The sequence below is a fragment of the Molossus molossus genome, unplaced genomic scaffold, assembly GCF_014108415.1.
Source record: "Molossus molossus isolate mMolMol1 unplaced genomic scaffold, mMolMol1.p scaffold_m16_p_16, whole genome shotgun sequence".
In the NCBI taxonomy this organism is placed as follows: domain Eukaryota; kingdom Metazoa; phylum Chordata; class Mammalia; order Chiroptera; family Molossidae; genus Molossus; species Molossus molossus.
Window position 1 is genome coordinate 24186558 of NW_023425351.1, and position 21057 is coordinate 24207614.

General features: G+C 42.2%; 1 protein-coding gene across 1 annotated transcript; it reads right to left on the minus strand.

Moving 5' to 3' along the window:
* Window positions 1-14589: 14589 nt before the first annotated feature.
* On the minus strand, window positions 14590-19336 carry TCF24 (transcription factor 24). Its single transcript, XM_036263687.1, has 2 exons — window positions 18947-19336; window positions 14590-14703 (listed from the first exon to the last, which is right to left on the minus strand). The coding sequence occupies exons 1-2, from the start codon at window positions 19334-19336 to the stop codon at window positions 14590-14592; spliced, it is 504 nt and encodes a 167-aa protein (XP_036119580.1).
* Window positions 19337-21057: the final 1721 nt, after the last annotated feature.

Here is a 21057-nt window from a genome sequence, read left to right on the forward strand (position 1 = left end):
CTGCAAATAATGACAGTTTCACTTCCTCCTTTCTAGTTTGGATCCCTTTTATTTTTTCTTTCAGTCTGCTGTGTCTAAGTCTTCCAGTACCATGTTAAATAGGAGTGGCAAAAGTGGGCATCCTTGTCTTGTTCCTGTTCTGAAGGGAAATGCTTTTAATTTTTGCCCTTTCAGTATGATGTTGGCAGTAGGTCTTTCATATATGGCCTTTATTATGTCGAGATATGAACCCTCTATTCCCACATTGCTGAGCCTTTTTATCAGAAATGGATACTGGATTTTGTCAAATGCTATTTCAGCGTCTATGAAGATGATCATATAATTTTTTTTTAATCTTTATTGTTGGATGTAAAATGTATTACAGATGTTCCACATTTTTCCCCCATTGACCCCCTCCTCACCACTCCCGTCCTCCTCCCACCTTTTCCCACACTATTGTCTGTGTCCATTGGTTATGCATATAAGTTCTTTGGTTTATTTCTTCCCACCCCCTCAACCCCTTTCCCTTTGAGGTTTGTCAGTCTAGCAATGAATTTGTACTTCTTAATCTCTTCACCTTTTTCACCCATTCCCCAACCTCCCTCCCAACTGGCAACCAACAAAATGTTCTCTGTATCTATGGGAATGTTTCTGTTCTACCTGTTCATTTTGTTTGTAGATTCCATTGTCGATAGATATGTATTCATTGCCATTTTGTTTGTTCATATATTTTATCTCTTTCTTCAAAAAGACCCTTCATCATTTCATATAATAACGGTTTGGTGGTGATGAACTCCTTTAACTTTTTCTTATCTGGGAAAGTTTTTATATGGCCATCGATTCTAAATGACAGCTTTGCAGGATAGAGTAATCTTGGTTGTAGGTTCTTGCTTTTCATCACTCTGAATATTTCTTGCCACTCCCTTCTGGCCTGCAGTTTCTTTTGAGAAATCAGCTGACAGCCTAATGGGAACTCCCTTATAGGTAACTAGCTGCCTTTCTCTTGCTGCTTTTAAGAGTCTCTCTTTGTCTTGAACCTTTTGCATTTTGATGATGATGTGTCTTGGTGTGGGCCTCTTGGGGTTCATCTTGTTTGGCACTCTCTGTGCTTCCTGGACTTGTATGTCTGTTTCCTTCACCAAGTTAGGAAAATTTTCTGCCATTGTTGTTTCAAACAGGTTTTCGATTTCTTGTTCTCACTCTTCTCCTTCTGGCACCCACAAGATGTGAATGTTGGCATGCTTGATGTTGTCCCAGAGGCTCCTTACACTAGCCTCATTTTTTTGGATTCTTTTTTCTTTTTGCTGTTCTGATTGGGTGTTTTTTCCTTCCTTATATTCCAAATCGGTGGTTTGCTCCTTGGGATCATATGATTTTTATCTTTCATTTTGTTTATGTGGTGTATTACATTTACTGATTTGTGAATATTGTACCAGCCTTGCATCCTTTGGATGAATCCCACTTGGTCATGGTGAATAGTTTTTTTGATGTATCGCTGGATTCGATTTGCTAGTATTTTCTTCAGGATTTTGGCATCTATGTTAATCAGGGATATTGGTCTGTTTTCTTTCTTTGTAGTGTCTTTTTCTGGTTTTGGAATTAGAATTATGCTGGCCTCATAAAACAAGTTTGGAAGTCTTCCTTCTTGAATTTTTTGAAATAGTGTGAGGAAAATGGATATTAGTTCTTTGAATGTTTAGTAAAATTCCCTTGTGAAGCTGTCCGGGCCTGGGCTTTTGTTTGCTGGGAGAGTCTTGATTACATCTTTAATTTCTTTTGTTGTTATTGGTTTGTTCAAGTATCCTATCTTTTCCTGGTTCAGTTTTGGGGGACTATGTGTTTCTAGAAATTTGTCCATTTCACTTAGATTGTTGAATATGTTGCCATATAATTGTTCATAATATTTGTTAACAATCCTTTGTATTTCTGTGGTGTCAGTTATTATTTCTCCTCTTTCATTTTTGATTTTGTGTATTTGGGTTCTCTCTCTTTGTTTCTTGGTGAGTCTAGCTAAGGGTCCATCAATCTTGTTTATCTTTTCAAAGAACCAGCTCTTTGTTTCATTGATCCTTTGAATTGTTTTTTTGGTCTCCATGTCATTGATTTTTGCTCTGATCTTTACTATTTCCTTCCTTCTACTTGTTCTGTGGTTTTCTTTTTGTTTGCTTTCTAGTTCTTTAAGTTATGAGGTTAGATAGTCTATTAAAAATTTTTCTTGCTTCTTGAGGTAGGCCTGTAGTGCTATGAACTTCCCTCTCAGAACTGCTTTTTCTGCATCCCATAGATTTTGTGTTGTTGTTTGTTCATTTTCATTGGTTTCCAGGAAGTTTTTAATTTCTCCCTTGATCTCCATGGTAACCCATTCCTTGTTCAATAACATGTTATTTAGCTTCCATGTTTTCAAATGTCTTTACATGTTCTTGTTGCAATTGATTTCTAGTTGCATGCTATTGTGATCTGAGAAGATGCTTGATATTTCAGTCTTCTTGAACTTGTAGAGATTTAGTTTGTGCCCTAACATGTAGTCTATCTTTGAGAATGCCCCATGTGCACGTGAGAAGAATGTGAATTCTGCAATTTTGGGGTGTAATTCTCTGTAGGTATCTATGAAATCCATTCGATCTAGCACTTCATTTAGAATCTGTGTTTCCTTGTTAATTTTTTTGTCTAGAAGATCTATCCAGTGATGTCAACGGGGTTTTGAAGTCCCCTGCTATGATTGTATTACTGTTGATTTCTCCTTTGAAGTCCTCCCAAAGATTTTTAATATATGTTGGTGCTCCTATATTGGGTGCATATATGTTTACCAAGGTTTTATCTTCCTGTTGGATAGATCCTTTCAATATTATGTAGTGGCCTTCTTTGTCTCTAGTTATGACCTTCATTTTGAAATCCACTTTATCAGATATGAGTATTGCTTCCCCAGCCTTTTTTGCTTTCCCTTTGCTTGAAAGATTTTTTCCCATCCTTTCACTTTCAACGTATGTGAGTCTTTTGTTGTGAGGTGGGTCTCTTGTAAACAACATATATGTGAGTCATGCTTTCTTATCCAATCAGCTACTCTGTGTCTTTTTATCAGAGCATTCAAACCATTCACATTTAAGGTGATAATTGATATGTACTTATTTATTTCATTTTTGTTTAGTGTGGTTCTATTTTTCTTCCCATTTCTTCTACTAATTACAGCAGTCCTTTTAGCATATCTTGCAGTGCTGGTTTGGTGTTAATATATTCCCTTAGCCTTTTTTTTCCTCCCTGGAATGCTCTTTATTTGACCTTCTATTTTGAATGATAGCCTTGCTGGATAGAGTAGTTTTGGATTCAGATCCTTGTTTTTCATGACCTTGATTACTTCATGCCACTCCTTTCTGGCCTGTAGTGTTTCTGTTGAGAAGTCAGCTGAGAGCCCTGGCCGGTTTGGCTCAGCGGTTAGAGCGTCGGCCTGTGGTCCTGAGAAGTCAGCTGTGAGCATTATGGGGTTTCCTTTGTAGGTAACCTGTTGCTTATCTCCTGCTGCCTTTAGGATTATCTCTTTGTCTTTAATTGTTGGCATTTTAATTACTATGTGTCTTGGTGTGGACCTGTTTGGGTTCTTCTTACTTGGGGCTCTCTGTGCTTCTTGAACTTGAATACCTTCTTCCTTTGTCAAGTTAGGAAAGTTTTCTGTCACTATTTCTTCAAATATATTCTCTAACCCTTGCCTATTTTCTTCCTCTTTGGGGACTCCTATGATGCGAATGTTATTACGTTTCCAGTTGTCCCACAGTTCTCTTAAACTGTCTTCCTGTTTTTTAATTGTTTTTTTCCTTTTGGTTTTCTGATTGATTGATTTTTTTCTACCCTGTCTTCTAATTCCCTGATCCGGTCCTCAGCTTCCTCTATTCTGCTGGTTAGTCCTTCCAATGTGTTCTTAATTTCTGCTACATCATTCTTCATTTCCACTTGGTTGGTGTTCAGTGTTTCTATATCTTTACTCATGGTGCTGATGTCCTTACTCATGCTATTGAGCTTCCAAAAGATCATGGCTCTGACCTCTACCTCTGATAATGTGCTTAGCTGTATTTCATTGATCTCATCTTTGATAGAGTTCTCTTGTTCTTGCATTTGGGATTTGTTTCTTTATTTCACCATTTTGGCTATCTCAGTGGGTTTTGGAGCCTGCCAAATTTTTCCTGTGGGTGTTGGTGTTCTGCTGTTTGTGGCTCTCTCTACTGGGTTTGAATGAGCCTGGGTGGGCCCACGTTAAACACCACTCTCAAGTCTTACTTTCTTGGGTAGATTTGCAAGCCCAGGAAAGGTTCAGTTACCCTCTAGCTATTTCCTGGTGGCTAGTAACCTCAGTTACTTAGTGCCTTGGAATGTAGCCCTGGTTTTCTGCATAAGAGAATTTCCAGAGTGTGGGATAGATGCTGGTTGTTAATGAGCCTCAATTTGCATTCTTTTGCCTCACCTGGGAAAGGCTGAATCTCTGAGGAGGGGGGCTGTTGCTTTTCCTCACAGCTCTGGGAAGGAGCACACTGACCACTGTCCTTTGTGGACACATCTCAGCAAAAACTCTGAGTGCCCTCCAAATGCCGGGTGTCCCCACAGAGTTCCAGCCCAGTCTGCCTTCCCTTTGCTGTAGCCCCCAGGTGAGTGGCTGTGGCTATTTTATCACTCTGTCCTGGCTCTCTGTGCTATGGAGCCGGCTTGGTCTTTATTTCCCAAGGGCACTGCTCAAAGCTAAGACTGCTGCTGTCTGTGGGCTCCCAGCTCATCACCCTCTTACGCCTCCACAGATCCTACCAGTGTCCCTGGTTATATGGTCCTGTCCTGCTGCTTTTCTGTTGCTTTTTTCTGAGGATTTGTCTTTATTTTAGTTGTAATTCCCATTTGGTCCTGGGAGATCATCTGCGTAGCTTCTATTCACTCCGCCTCCATTTTCACATTCTCTATGCCTATCTTGTGCCCAGCTGGGTCACATTGCATGGACCTTTCTGGTGCCCCCACACCCTGCAGGTCCGGTGGGTAACTAAATTGCACAGTCCCTGCTGGGTCACGCAGGCCTCTCTGGTGCCCTCGCACCTAACAGTTCCTGCGGGTGAGCAGCTGGATCGCACCAGTCTCTCTTGGGCTCTGGCTTCCCACGGCTCTTGTGGGCTACTGGACCACACAGGCCTCTGTGCAGCCCCAGGTCCCGCAGCTGGTGGCTGGGGAGTGCTGCTGCCCAGTGGGACTCAACTCCTGCTCAGCTTTTGCTGTAGTTTTTGGGAATGGATCTCAGCTGCTGGTCTGTGCTTCTGTTGCCTGGGGATGAATGTCTGCTCCCCAGCCTCTGTTGCTGGGGGTATATCTGGACTCTGATCAGGCTGGTACTATGGGGGATGGTGCTGGGCTCCCGGCTGTCCGTGGCTTCTGTGACCGGCACCTTGGGAGCTCCACTACTGTGCACTGGTCTGTGTTGACACAGAGTGCCCACTGGTCCGATGGTGCCAGGTGAACTGGTGGGCTCAGGTTGCTGGGTTCTATCTGCTCCCACTGCCTCCTCCCAGGGAAGACCTGGGATCTTCCAAAATGGTGGGACCTCCCCTCGGCGCAGGAAGAAGTGCCCTGAAGGGCTGCTCACCGCGGTAGCCGGCTGCTCCGTCCACAGCACAGGAACCTTCTGCTCCATGGCTCTGCACTGCTCGGGTTTGGTTGTCTACCTTCATGTCCACTCACACTCTCATACACTCGCTCACTCTCTCACACACTCACCCTCCCTCTGGTCCTGTCCACCGCCATCTTCTCCTATATTCTAAATACCAATAATGAGTATTTTTAATTTGTATTCTTTTTTCCCCACATTCCTCCATTTAATATTATGTAAGGGTAGGGGAGGCATGAGGATAAAAATTAGAGATTTATTTTCATCAAAGACATACATGCTCAAACATTATGGGCCTCATTAAAAGAATTTAACTCTAGTATGCCAGAAAATAGTCATCATTACTTAGCTTTTAAGTCCAATTAGCCATTCCCTTCTACCCCATCTTATTGAGATATAATTGACATATAACATTGCTTAAGGACTACAACATAATGTTTTTTATATCTACGTGTTGGAAAATGATTACCACAATAAGGTCAGTTAAAATCCAACACCTCACGTGGTTACAATGTTTTTCTTATGATGAGAACTTTTAATATCGACTTTTCATACCAACTTTTAGTATTATTCACTGTAGTCACTATGTTGTACATTACATCCCCAAACTTATTTATCTCATAACTGGATAGCTTACATCATTCTGATAGGTAAAATATCTTATTTCATTGTTGTTTAAATTTTTATTTCTTTTTTTTTATTATCCTCACCCGAGGACATTTTTCCATTTTTTGTTCATGTAGAGTGGGAGGGAGAGAGAGGAACAGAGAGAGAGAAAGAAACATCGATGTGAAAGAAACACATCAAGTGGCTGCCACCCGCACGGCTGACCAGAGCCGGGGACAAACTGCAACCGAGGTACGTGCCCTTAGCGGGAACCAAACCCGGGTCTCTCAGGACCACAGGCCGACGCTCTAACCGCTGAGCCAAACCGGCCAGGGCTAAATTTTTATTTCTTAATAATGAGTGAGTTTGGGTATCTTTTCATAAAGATATTGACTGTTCAATTTCTTTCTATAAATTACTTATTCATACCATATGCAGAATTTTCTACTGAGTTGCTCTTCGTTTTCTTTTTAAATCATGAAAGCTTATTTTGTATAAAGGAAATTACTGCTGCGACTATCTTATAGGCTTTTTCACTGTTTTTCTCTTTATCTTTCAAATTGCTTATGGCTTTTTCCTTTCCTTTTCTTTTTTTTTTTTTTATCCTCACCCGAGGACATTTTTCTATTTTTTGTTCAGATAGAGTGGGAGGGAGAGAGAGGGAGGGAGGAAGAGAAAGAGAGAGAGAGAAACATTGACGTGAAAGGGACACATCTAGTGGCTGCCTCCAGCATGACCCAACCAGGGCCGGGGACAAATTGCAACTGAGGTATGTGCCCTTAGCGGGAACCAAACCTCGGTCTCTCTGGACCGCAGGCCGACGCTCTAACCGCTGAGCCAAACTGGCCAGGGCTCCTTTTGTTTCTGAACTTACTTTTATGTAGTCAAAACAACCCATCTTTTCCTTAATGGCTTTTTGGATTTTTTGTGTCACGCTTCACCTTGTTATCTTGAACCCTTCATCTTATAGAGCTCACTGGCCGGAGAAGACATGCTTGACTTGCTCTGAGCTGCCTACGTGCACTGTCTCAGCTATGATTCATATCAACCTTGTGAGATGAGAATAGGATGGCAAAAGGCAAGGGAATTTGTCGAGGCAATCACTAAGCCAAATGGTTATACAGTGAGAGACCTGCAGTAAAGATGGATGTTTTCCAACCAGACCGAGGGGCAGCAAACTAGAGTGCCTGAAGCACCCAGACAGCGAACAGGGCAGGAGGCCTACAGAGCAGGTAAGAGCCAGACTGCTTGAATCTGAATCCTGGCTCTGCCCTGATGAGGTGGGCCACCCTGGGCAAGCTTCTCATGCTCTGTGAGTTTTCTTAATCCATTTGCAAGTTCCATGACTATCCTGGATATCATCACAATCACCCACTTAGGTGTGTTCGAAACTATAGGTCAAACAAATGGAATACTGAACAATTAAGTTATAAAGTGTCAATGCAGGTAGTCATAAGATACATAATATATGAATAAGTGTGTTAAAATGTCCACACCATGACTTGTATGTGAGGAAAATAAAGCAGCTTTCTTCATGCCCTGTATCCAAGTCTCTCCTTGGTCAGGAATCCCTCCCTTAAAGAGGAAAATCATCTGTCAAACAGGCACACTGTTAAATATACAGTCAAGTAGAAGCTGAAACCAACGGGGCTGTTTTCCCCTCTCAGTGGGTTTCCTACCTGCCCTTCCTCTTCCATCCCTGGTTAGCTGTAGGGGGAAATACGCATCTAAGGAGGTGGAGAGAGGGACAGGCTTTCATGCCTCCTGTCGTCTGGGTCTAGACTTGACTGCCTGTGTCTGTTACTGCCCTGTGGTGCTGGTGTTACTGCTGTGGCCCTGACTCTTAACAACCTACTGTTTTGAGCGGCTCCCTATTCTACCATCTCCGATTCCCAGTTTCCTGGCCTGGGTACTCAGCATCTACGGCCCCTGGCTGCCCGGTCCAGCTGCCCTCAGGCCCTGCCCTCTCAGCCATCACCTCTCACCCTCTGCCCCTTGCGGGTGTCCCACAGACCATACCCCTTTAACTGGTATGGCTCTAGGCAGAATCCAGGGCTTCTCCAAGGGTCTGTATTCTCCCAGGCTTTGCCTAGAGACCTGAGGCCAGCCCTTGTCTCCATTTGCTTGCTGCCCCCATGCTTCCCCACTTTGCCCAAGGCGGATGACAGCAATGTCTGCACTGTGGCTGCTCCTTGCCTACACCTTGGCCTGACTTTCCCCAATCTCTGTTACCACTTAGGGTAAATCTCTATTTCCAGACATAGAGGGCAACTTTTGGAATTTAGAATTCTATTTTCTCTCTTAATGAAGTTGGAATTTCAGGTCCACTATCTTGCTAGAGATTCTGGGTCAGTGTCGTAACCTCAAAGGTGTATAATGACTTAATTCTAGAAGTCATTATACACACTTAATTCTACCCTTAACCAGAGACCCTTAGTTCAGTGAGTAGGGAAAACTGTGTGCTACCATGTAAGTTTAAGAATTAAAAATGTAGGATTCCCTCCTCTCCTTAGTAAAGGACTGGGTGCCCCAAGGAAATCTACTCACACGACTGTTCCCCAACTCATCCCCTATAAGGAAGTGAGATTTAGGTCTCTATGTCTTTTTCCACCTCTTCTTACCTCCCCATTCTTCACATCCTCAATTTGACTAAAGGTGGATCTTGAGAAACAGTTATTACCTTCCACCATTCACCTCCCATTCATTTTCATATATATATATATATATATATATATATATATATTTTTATATATATAATTATGTTTTTATTTATTTTTTAGAGAGAGAGGAAGGGAAAGAGATAGAAACATTGATGTGAAGAAGAAACATTGATCGGCTGCCTCCTGCATGTCCCCTTACTGGGGAGTGAGCCTGTAACCCAGGTATGTGCCCTGACTGGGAATCGAACCAGGACCTCTCTCAGTCCATGGGATGATGCTCAATCCACTGAAACACACTGGCTGGGCTATATATTTTAATTTTAGAGAGAGAAAGGGAGAGGGCTAAAATCAATTCTTATTTAGAATTCACATTGTTTTAAATGGCCTCCACTTTCCAATGGCCATAAAAATGGACACAAGTGATTTAAGTCCACCCCCAGAGCTCCCCATGGACATACTGCTTGGTCCTGAGAGGGCAGGAATGCGTGAGTTTCTTCAGTAACATTCATATGCACAGGAAATGACTATTGACATAATCTGTAAGCCTAATAGTTAAGATTATTCTTCAGTTTATAATTTAAAAACTTCTGACAGCTAAATGCTATGGTGTAATTTATAATGAAAGAGTTTGAGTGATTGAGGTGTATTTCACTGAGTTGGTTTCTCTTATGATTTGAAACTAAGACTTGTGTAAACATAGGAAGGGAAGCCCTTCCCAGGTTTATGTAGTCAGGCAAGAATACTTAATGTCCCTCATTCCCAACTGTGCTGCAGTACCATCTGGGCTGTACTCCAAGTTCACAGGAAGCAAATCTATAAGATTTAAGGGGCATTAATATTTTTCTCAGTAAAACAGCCACATACAAGACCACCATCTACCAGTATGTAATAAAAGTACACATTAATTTCTTTGAGATATACAATTTTACAATATTTCCCTAGTGCTCCTTTTAAAAGGTTGGAATCTTAGCTTTTGGATATATTTTTTTTTCTTTTTTGACCGTGACCTCTTGGTGCATGGGATGATGCTCAACCAACTGAGCCATACTGACCATGATAGCTTTTGGATATTTTTAAAGTTACAATAACAACAAAACTAATAAATTAAAAGTGTGTACCGTGGAGAAAGACAGTGATAGTATACTACTAATTGTAAGTAATTTGGGAAACTGTAGATATCGCATCTTCCAGCAATGATTAAGAGAAAAAGAATTTGTCACCAAATTAAGACAGAATTTACAGTGCTGGAAGAGTCAATGTTCATAGCTTTTCAAATAAAATACACAATTGACATAATCTGCAATAATCTGTATGTAGTTAGGAAAGAGCGTTTAGATTAAGGCATCTCCTCAAAATAAGACATCTAATGTGTAAATTCATATCAAAGCAATCTGTTTGATTTATAATTTCTTCTCCTTGACAGCTAAGAACAATAAAATTATTTTTTTTATTTTTTGGTATCCTCACCTGAGGACACCTCCGCATTCATCTTCAGATAGAGCGGGAGGGAGAACGGGAGGAAGAGAGAGAGAAACATCAATGTGAGAGAGACACATCGAGGGTCCGCCACCCACACAACCCCAACCAGGGCTGGGGACAAACCACAACTGAGGTATGTGCCTCTAGTGAGAACCGAACCCAGGCCTCTCTGGTCCATGGGCCAGTGCTCTAACTGCTGAGCCAAACTGGCCAAGGCTAATGTTTTTTTTGTTAGTTCTCACCAGAGGATATTTTTCCTATTGATTTTTAGAAAGGAGAGGGGGGGGGAGAGAGAGAGAGAGAGAGAGAGACCGATGTGAGAGAGACACTTCATTTGGTTGCCTCCCACATGTGCCCCCACTGGATATTGAACCCAGGTACGTGCCTTCTTTTTTTTTTTATCTTCACCCGAGAACATTTTTTCATTTTTTGTTTAGATAGAGTACGAGGGAGAGAGAGGAAGAGAGAGAGAAAGAAACATCCACGTGAAAGGGACACATCAAGTGGCTGCCTCCCGCATGACCCAACCAGGGCCGGGGACAAACTGCAACTGAGGTACGTGTCCTTAGCGGTAACCAAACCTGGGTCTCTCTGGACCACAGGCTGATGCTCTAACCACTAAGCCAAACCGGCCAGGGCACATGCCCTTGACCGGGAATCGAACCCAAGACCCTTCAGTTCAAGGGCTGATGCTCTAACCACTTAGCAAGGGCTAGAACAATATACTTTTATGCAATACCAACAAGCAACTTGTCTTATAATTATGCCAAATACAATTCATGAGTTGATTTCTAAGGTAATCATGTTGGCCACTGAGGTGATGTCTTTATTGGCTTATATCCTCAGAATGGCACTATGATACACCAAGGTCAGAAGAAAAAAATTAAATAATGTTCTGGAAAATACAGAATTACCTCCGCTTACTCCAGAGAGAAAGAGTCAGACAAACAGACCAAGAGAGAACGAGAGACCTACGGACTTTACTGGAACCTCAATACTTTCTCTTTAATTGATAATAACTGGTTAGTTGCTTTCATGAATATAAAATGAGGTCTTTTGAAAGAAAAATAAATTATTGGAATAATTTAACCTAAAAAGCAATTTCAAATAAAATAATTACTGTGCATTTCAGTAAGGTCAACAGCATTTATTTTCTTTTCCCACAGTTTCTTCTAAGTTTAAACAGTCTCCATGAATAGATAAAATCAATGTTAAGGATATCTGTAACTGTAGATAGAAGTTGTTGGGTCCAAAAAGCCTTATAAAAATGCAGAACTACTCTTTTTATTACCAAGTAACATGTGAACAGACATCCCCAACTTTATCCCAAACACCTACCTCCATTGTAGGACTTTTATTTTCCACTTCATTACTTTTATTATTAATTTTATTTTTAAAAAGGGGTATGTATATATTTTTAAGATAGATTATTGATGTATAATTGCTGTACAATAAACTGCACTGTTTCTGTAATCAGAAAAAGAAATAATATTTTTAAAGTCTGTTGGAATTCAGGCCTCTAAAAAGGCATTTCCTTCTCCCTCAAAATTATCATTATAGAGGAATTTAAATGTATCTCATATCATTGAGAGATCTGAGTGAACTGATGAGTGAACTGACAGAAATTTAACTTGCAGATTATAGAATAATATTGTGATCCAAATATAACCCCTCCCCAGTCTTAATATATACTCCACTAAGGAGAGCATGGTGATGAAGCTAATGCCAAGTATATATCTACTAGAAAGACTTTCAAATGTATCTTCAGTATTTGTTAAATAGCCACAGAGACATATGCAAAAAAATTGTTTTTAATCCTCACCTGAGGTTATTTTTTCCACTGATTTTTAGAGAGGTGGGGGTGAAGAGAAAGACCAATGTGAAACACTTCAATTGGTTGCCTCCCACATGTGCCCAGACTGGATATCAAACCTGCAACCCAGGTACATGCCCTTGACCGGGAATCGAACCCATGATCATTTGGCGACACTCTAACCACTGAGCCACACTGGCCAGGGCAAGATCGATGCAAATTTAACAGACTAAATTAATTTCAAATTAGTGCTTTATTTTATTTCAGTAATATCTCTTACCTGGACCATGCATCATTAATTAAAACAGCATGCTCCCTTGAACCTTTGGGTGAAAACATGCAATTTCTCCTCTGGTATTTTCCAACCTACCAAAATCTGTTAGTATATTTAGCAATTTACTAAAAAGTTATGAAAACATAGGACAGAAATATACTTCTTTGGCATTAAAACATTTATAACTGGACAAGAAGAAATAAAAAGTAATACTGTAAAAGGCAAAGTAACTGACAGGATGATTTGGAAAATTCTGACAATTCAGCAAAAGTCATACCCCCCCACCACCAATTAAATGCTTTTACAACTGTAACCAAATAGATTATAAGCAAGAAAGCCATTTTGCTGAAATTCCTGCTATCAAATTTAGTGTTTATAGTTCATTTTCAGGTAACTTTAAAGAAGTTTTTATTTCATTCCTTAAGGTAAAATATTATTCTTAGCACTTTTTATGATAGTGAATGGCTGAATCCATATCTCATTTTACTTTTTATCCCTTTCAATGTTACATGAGTAAATATATTCACAAATATTTAAATATACAAACACTTTTGCTACATATTAATATGTACAAAGCTTTGATTGTGTATATTTTCTTTTAAAGACATGCTTCCATTACATTATAAGGAGATATTCACATTAAAATAATAAAAGTTACAAACTATCAGATATGAGCAAAATATGCTCATGTTCGGTTGAATCAAATGAATGGTAGTTTTTGCCTTCAACTGATGTTTTACTTCATTTCACTGCCAAAAGCTTAAAGAAAACTGAGGTGAGAAGAAAATAAAGTGGTGTTTCAACTGCAATATTAATTCAACCAAGCCCATTAATGTGCCTTTGTATTTGCTAATCTTGGATCAAATTCAGCAACTTTAAAACAGGGTCACTGAGAAATAAATGAACTTTACAGTTGGAAAGTGGAATAATAAAAGACTGAGGGAAAAAACAAGAAAAGGAAATAGGAAATCTAAGTCAGCAAAGATATGACAAAAGAGACTGGAGATTTTTTTTCAGGTGTTTCTTTTGTACCTGGTTTTGAGATTCAGTATGTTCCCTGACCAACAGCTCTACTTCATAGCACCTGATGTGCAGTGTGGTGGGAGAGGCCCAGAGCAGAGGGCCTTCCCTGGTTGTAGGTTCAAATCAGGGCAGGTTCAGGAGGGCCTGCGCTGGCCTGATGTACCTCAGGATGGTCACTCGGTGTCCTCAGACCCCCTTGAGACAGAGATCAGTGACAGAATTCCCAAATCATACAGGATTTCTCCCATTTCTTGATGACCAAATAGGTAGACTGTGAACAGCGATTGATGAGGGGAGGAGCCTGGCCAAAGCTGTGACTGTGAGGGTAAAGGGAGCTCACTCTCTGTAGGGTGGCTGCAGCCACACCTGCTCAGCTAGTCCAGGACCAGAAAGAGAGTGGGCGGATATGGAATGAACAGGGAGGAGGGTAATGAACCCTGCTGCCCAGTGACACCCATCTGCTGTTTTGTACACTGGGCTGCAGGGATTTCCAATGCCTTCCACAATTTGGAAATATAATTAGATATTTAGTAATCTTCTAGGATGGGGGACAAGCCCTGTCCTATGAAGCAAACCATTTCTAATATTTCAAACAAGTTTTCTAAGAGGAAAAAATAACTAGTTATAGAAGTTACTGCATCATCATATTACCTCCGCAGTCTTTTCACACATATTCAACTGAAACTGAATAATGACATCACACCTTGCAACTGAAATGGCTTCTTAGACAAACTTTAAGCATAGACTGGTTTTTACAAAAATGAAATACTAGTGTATTTCAAATACAGCGTTTTTTTAAAACTAGAATACACTATAGGAAAATGTGTGCATTCTATAGATATATGTAGTTTTCAGCTTTTGTGTATCTTTTTTGTTTCAATAGTTTCTCCTGCATTATATAGTAGTGACCACTTCTCACACTGAATAGATAAACTGTGTGTTTTATACAAGACTATTTCATTCCACATTTATTTAGATCAGACAGATAAGTTTGAAAACTCAACGATGGATTCTTATGTAAACTTTCAGAAATGATGTTCGTTATGTCTGATGTAATAAATATAGAATTATTTCATACTATTTAAAAACAATAGAAATCACTTTCTTTCAGCACCCATCAGGGGACAGCCTAAGGCGGTGAGTCTGTTGGAATATTGCCATGATTTGCTTTTTCTCCAGAGACAGAATGCTTCAGAAACTGACCAGTAGCACCAATGTATAATCTTGATCGCATGGGCCATTTCTGAAAAAGAATATTTAAACAAGAACCTAAAAGTTAGTATCTATGACAGATATAATCTGTAACAACAATAAGAATAATTATTATAATAATAATAGTTCCAAATACTTCAATGCAAATGCAATCTTATGTAGCTAATAACAATTGTAATTATGAAGTCTAAGGGACATGAAAAAATATTTATTAATGTTAACCATAACAATAAAAATACAGCCCTGGCCAATTTGGCTTAGCAGTTATATCATCTGCCTGCAGACCGATTCCCTGTCAAGGGCATGTACCTGGGTTGCAGGTTCCATCCTGGCCCCAGTTGGGGTTGTGCGGGAGGCAACCAATCGATGTGTTTCTCTCACATCAATGTTTCTCTCTCTCTCTCTCCCTCCCTTCCACTCTATCTAAAAATCAATAGAAAAATATCCTTGGGTGAGGATTAACCAAAACAAACAAAAAAACAAATAAATAAAAATATACCCAAACTTTGATTATAACTGTATAAAATAGTATGTGTACATGCAGCCAACAAATCATCGAAAATGAATATAGTTAAGTGTAGGAAAATATATCTACCCACAATCTTTTAATTTCAAATGAAGCCTAAAACAAGATCCTTGGCTTTAAAGATATTTTTAAAAATTACGCTCGGCCTGGTGTGGCTCACTGGTTGAGTGTCGACCCATGCACCAAGAGGTTGCCGGTTCAATTCCCAGTCAGGGCACATGCCCAGGTTGTGGGCCCGATCCCCCATTGTAGGCATACAGGAGGTGGCCAATCGATGTTCTCTCTCATCAATGTTTCAATCTCCCTCTTCCTCTCTCTCTAAAATCAATAAAGAAAAAAATATTTTTAAAAAATTATACATTATGCCCAGCCGGTGTGGCTCAGTGAATTGAGCATTGTCCCAGCATCGTCCCATAGACTGAGAGGTCTGGGTTTGATTCCCAGTCAGGGCACGTGCCCAGTTTGTGGGCTCAATCCCCAGTAGCAGGTGTGCAGGAGGCAGCCAATCGATGTTTCTCTCTCATATTGATGTTTCTAACTCTCTCTCCCTTCCTCTCTCAAAAAAAAATCAATAAAAAAATATATATGTATGTATACACACACACACACACACACACACACACACACATATTTTATCCTCACCAGAGGACATTTTTTGTTCAGATAGAGTAGGAGGGAGAGAGGAATAGAGAGAGAGAGAAACATCGAAGTGAAAGGGACACATCGAGTGGCTGCCACCCACACAATCCAACCAGGGCCGGGGACAAACTGCAACTGTGGTACATGCCATTAGCGGGAACCAAACCCGGGTCTCTCTGGACCACAGGCCGATGCTCCAACTGCTGAGCCAAACCAGCCAGGGCAATAAAATATATTTTTAAAAAGTTATACGTGGTAAGTGACTTGCTTCAGCAGCATATATACCAAAATTGGAATGATACAGAGATTAGCATGGCCCCAAATTCCTTAAGGGTTGCATATTAAAAAAAAAAAAAATGTTATACATGGTAAGTATTATGTGTCTACACTTATCAAAGAACTATAGCAAAAGTGACTAATTTGACTATCTAAACATTTTATCTAGCTAAAAAGCAGTATCTGGAAATTATAAATATTAGAATGTTTGATGTTATATAGCTAGAACATACAAATTAAATGTCTGGTTATACTGGGATCAAACAGCTCTAATCTTTCAGTAATCATCACATTTGTATTCTAATTGTGACTTTTTAAAAATTCACCTTTAAAATGAACAACCTCTTTTTTTTTTTTTTATCCTCACCCGAGGACATTTTTCCATTTTTCGGATAGAGTGGGAGGGAGAGAGAAGAAGAGAGAGAGAGAGAGAAACATCGATGTGAAAGGGACACAGTGAGTGGCTGCCACCTGCATGACCAACCAGAGCCGGGCACAAACTGCAACTGAGGTACGCTCCCTTGCGGGAACCAAACCCAGGTCTCTCTGGACCACAGGCCGACTCTCTAACCGCTGAGCCAAACCATCCAGGGCAAAAAATGAACAACCTCTTAAACAATATAATTTATTGCCAAATAATCATGATAATGAAAAAAATATATTACATAAGTAGCCCTTTCAGATGGACCTTTTCTTTTTTAGAGGGTGGTATCATATAACCAGTTTAATTCTAAGGTCTTTGGAATGCTAAGGGTTAAAATACCTTTAGTTAACCAAAAAATACAAATAGTCAGAACATTTTTGTTTGTATTAGTTTAGTCAAAGATAGATTTCATATTTAAGCCTTTTTGGTAGTACCTGTAAAATAATTAATAAATAATAATATAAGAATAAACTCATTTTTGTCTTTGTCACTATTATGAACGAATACGTTCATTCAGGGCAGGGACTGAGTCTTATCCTTAACTGCATTCACTCTGCTCACACAATGACTTGCACATAGTAGGCACTCACAAATGATTTTAAAACACTCTAGTCATGTGTTCAATTGTAACCAATTTCATTAGGAGATAATCTTTGACCTTGTTTCATTATCCCTAGAGTTGTCTTTTAAAATCAAAATAATCAATCCAGAGGACAAATGAGATTTAATTATTCTTAAAAGTGTTATAGGACTACAAAAACATTTGGTACATGAATCAAGTTAAAAAAACCTCTTGTTAAGCTTATTGTTACCTGAAAATTATGGTTCTAACGCCATTCAAAAACGCACTGCAAGACACTAAGGTGCAAAACAACTTGATTTCTCATCTGAATTATACCTCTCACAAAGAGGCATTTAACAGATGCTTTTTGTAGTGAAGTCTACTTAATGTTTAAAATGTCAAGTCAAACAAATCTTATATTAATATCTTTGAATAGCAATCTAATGTACACTGTAATACAAACCCTTAATTAATAATGAATGGCTTTTCAGCTGACATTGTTAAACAGGATGGGGCATAGGTTTACAGATGAGAGTATGCAAAACAGTTTATTCTTATATTATTATTTATTAATTATTGTATTATTTTCCATATGAACAACTGTAAACCTACTTTTGCTCCACCCTATATATAACACATGACTGGAATAATAACTTTCATAATTATAAATAAATAATATTTAAGTTTTTATATTTAATATTTAAAATAGTATAAGCCTTTAATCATATTGATTATGTTTGCAAAATAAATTTTGCTAAACCTTACCACAGCATTTTAAGTTCAGTTAATATTAGAGGGCATACTTTTTAACCACATTTCAATAATGATTATTCAATAATTGATTGAACACTGATATAGGTAAGACTAACTTATAATTTTGTATTTTTGTGTGTGTGTGCATGTGTGTGTGTGTGACCAAATGCTTCAGAATGGTGGAACCAAAAATGTGAAAATTTAGGTTTAGGAAATATAGAGGATATATAGGGAATATGACATATTTTGAACAGAAAGCCAGATTAATGTAGAATTTCAAAACAATTCTAGGAGAAAAGGACAATGCAGAGACTAAATACTGAGTCTAAATATGAAATGTAAAAAAAATTATACAGATTCTCTTGGCTAACTTTATGCATTACAAAAATTGAATACAATATTTAATCAGCTCAACGTATATACCAATTTATTGTGTATAAATTACATAAACACATTATTATTTTTCTAACACTCTTGGTGGCTGTCTAATCCATGATGGTTAACCTTTATTAAAAGGTACTAAAATTTACTCCGTGGGGATGCAAAACGGTCTCATTTTGTTCTTACCAGTTTTACAAAAAATTTTCAACATTGGTTTCCTAGGATTACTACGGGTCAGATAATTCCATTACCCCATAGTTCATAAATATTTAATTCGTGAAACTTTTCAAACAGCTGATAAAAACGACAATGGAAATGTAATTATGTAAATTAAAAACACAAACAAAAAGGATCATAAATATAACTCTGATACTAAAAATTACCTGGACGTGCAACCAAGCACCTCACCAGGCGCCCCAGAGAAATCTCTCACCTGGACAGGGCATCCTGTAGGATGCATCCTCTAAGGAGCGTGAGACACACGTACCCAGCCACCCCCAGTTTAAACCTGCTAAATGGTTAGGTAGTAAGTTAAAAAAGTAAGCCTTTTGCAGTGGGGACCTCACGGCCGAGTTCCCTCGGCGGATCTGTTCCCCGCCTCACCCCGAGGGAGGGGTGAGAGTTCGGTAGCATCTGCCCAGGTGCTGGCAGACCCGGTATGTCAAAGTGCCTCGCTGCCCGCCCCAGTTCCGCAGTGCGTCCTGCCCCCCTACCTTGACGGGGTGCAGGTAGCCGTCGCCGCGAAGGGTACCCAATCCGGGGTCCGCCGGCGCCTCGGCGTCGTCCTGCAGGCTGCGGGTGAGGTGCGCGATGTAGGTGGTGGCCAGCAGCAGCACGTCCAGCTTGGACAGCTTGGTGTCCGGCGGCACCGACGGCAGCGTGCGCTGCAGCTCCAGGAAGGCGTGCCTCAGAGTCTGCACCCGGCTGCGCTCCCGCGCTGCGTTAGCTGCGGCGGGCCGCCCGCCGGCAGAGCGCACGCCGCCGCCTGTGCCGGTCAGCCCTGGCCCGGTCGGCACCGGGCTCGAGTCTCGAATGGTGGCAGCAGGGGGCGCGGGCTCGTTGCTGGCGATCAGGGGGCTGCCTGCGGGGCCGCGGCGGTCCATTGCGAAGTCCCGCGCCGCGCGCCCTGCAAAGGACACAAAACGCAGTGAGGCTGAGGCCCCAGTCGGGCTTAACCCGGGGAGGAGCAGCCCTCTTGCTATGCCTGCGCGCCCGCCCGGCCGCCCAAAGTCCTCGGTGCGTTCCTCGAGAGGAGGCTGTTCGGCTGGAGCGCGCTTGCCTCCCCGTCTGGGGAAGGCTTTGGTGTCAGAGTTCCTGGGCTCCTTAGAAGACCGAGGAGGGGCGCGGTGCGGGCTTTATTTTTCACCGACAAATTAAGCGAAAGTGCTACTCTACCAGGGAAGGAAGCTCTGGTTCGGAACTTGTTCGCGCTTCTGGAACGTTATCCTGCCAGCCCCACAGGAAAGACAGTGCTGATTATTTTCGCGGAGCCCGGCACCCACGCCCGCCACCCTCGTGCCATTCGTCCCAAGGTAGGGGCGGCGGAGGGAGCCGAGGGTAATTTCTGCCGGAGGAGTGGAGGACCGCTGGCCACACCTCGGACCAAGGCACCCGCTACCCTCCGGCCCGGGGCCGGCGCGGCCAGGGTCGGACTGGGGTCCTCACCTCTCCCGAAGCGGCGGTGAGGGGCTTTGATCCGCTGTGTGAGCGGGCCGGGAGCGTCGAGCCGGGTCTTCGTGGCCAGGGCCGCGCCGGTCACTCCATCTTCAGCCAGCCGAAGTTGACCGCCGCTTCCAGCCTCGGGGGGGCACGCCTTTTATGCAGGCGTCCCGGAGGCCAGACGTGCCTGCCGGCCAAGCTCGGTGTCGGGCCTCAACAGCAGGACCTGCGGAGGTCCGCGCCCACCTGAGGGCTTGTCCCCAGGGTTGTGCCCTGGCGGAGCCACCTTCTCAGCCGCGGGGAAAGTCATTAATCAAACCACCCGGCGGGGCGGGGCCAGAGGGGGTGGGTGTTCGGCTGGTCCCGCCCCCGCGCGTCCAGGATCTCCCAGGTCTCGCGCTTGCGGGGTGGGAGGCGAGAGGGGCCCGAGCCGGAGTCTGGGCTCTGGGACCCCAGCGCGGTGTCGCGAGCCCCCAGAGTGAGTCCGGGAGCCTTCCGGGAACGCTGCCGCTAAAGTGAGGCAGCGTGGAGTTGCCGGATCGCTGCGCTAGCCTTTTATTTCACCACAAGGTAAATGTTTCACGCCGTCCTAAGTGCTTAAAGCACGAGTGCCCCACCTCGGCGCGCCGTGACTAGTTTAAGAGCCGCGCAGAGGTGAACCGCACTCCCCTCGAATGCTCCCACAGCCGGCGAAGCTTAAGGAAATTCCCGAAACCTGAGTGAACGACCCTGGGGTGGCGGTCGCTTCTCCCCTGGGAGCGGACCCTTGGCAGGCCATCCGACGCCCCCGCGGGGCGCCGCTTATGTCCTTATTTGGACATAAAATTCGTCCTGGCCCCGTCCCCCCCGGGGAACTCGCTGAGGAGCCTTGCACTTGGGGACCCTCGGGAAGCGCGGCCGGCTCGGTGCAGTGCGGGGCTCCCCCGGGGCGCGGTCCGGGCTCCGTCAGGCCCGCGGCGCCCCGGCCCTCCGCGGCCTCCGCACGTCGGACCCCTCGCCTTCAGAGGCAGTCTGAGTGGACGCACAGCATTTTCTAGCAACTAATTCGTATATCCTCGAAATAGTGCCTACAAGTTATTCGAAGAGCGGGACATTTAAAAATCTTTGGGGTCAAGACAGAATTACAAGTTTACGATACCATTCATAAAATTGCTCTTGTATACGC

Excerpts from the sequence above, each read along its gene's own strand:
- TCF24 (XM_036263687.1), bottom strand. The coding sequence starts at position 19,336 with ATGGACCGCCGCGGCCCCGCAGGCAGCCCCCTGATCGCCAGCAACGAG. Across the intron at positions 14,704-18,946 it reads GCTACCTGCACCCCGTCAAG|AAATGGCCCATGCGATCAAG; the intron begins GTAGGGGGGCAG and ends ATTCTTTTTCAG.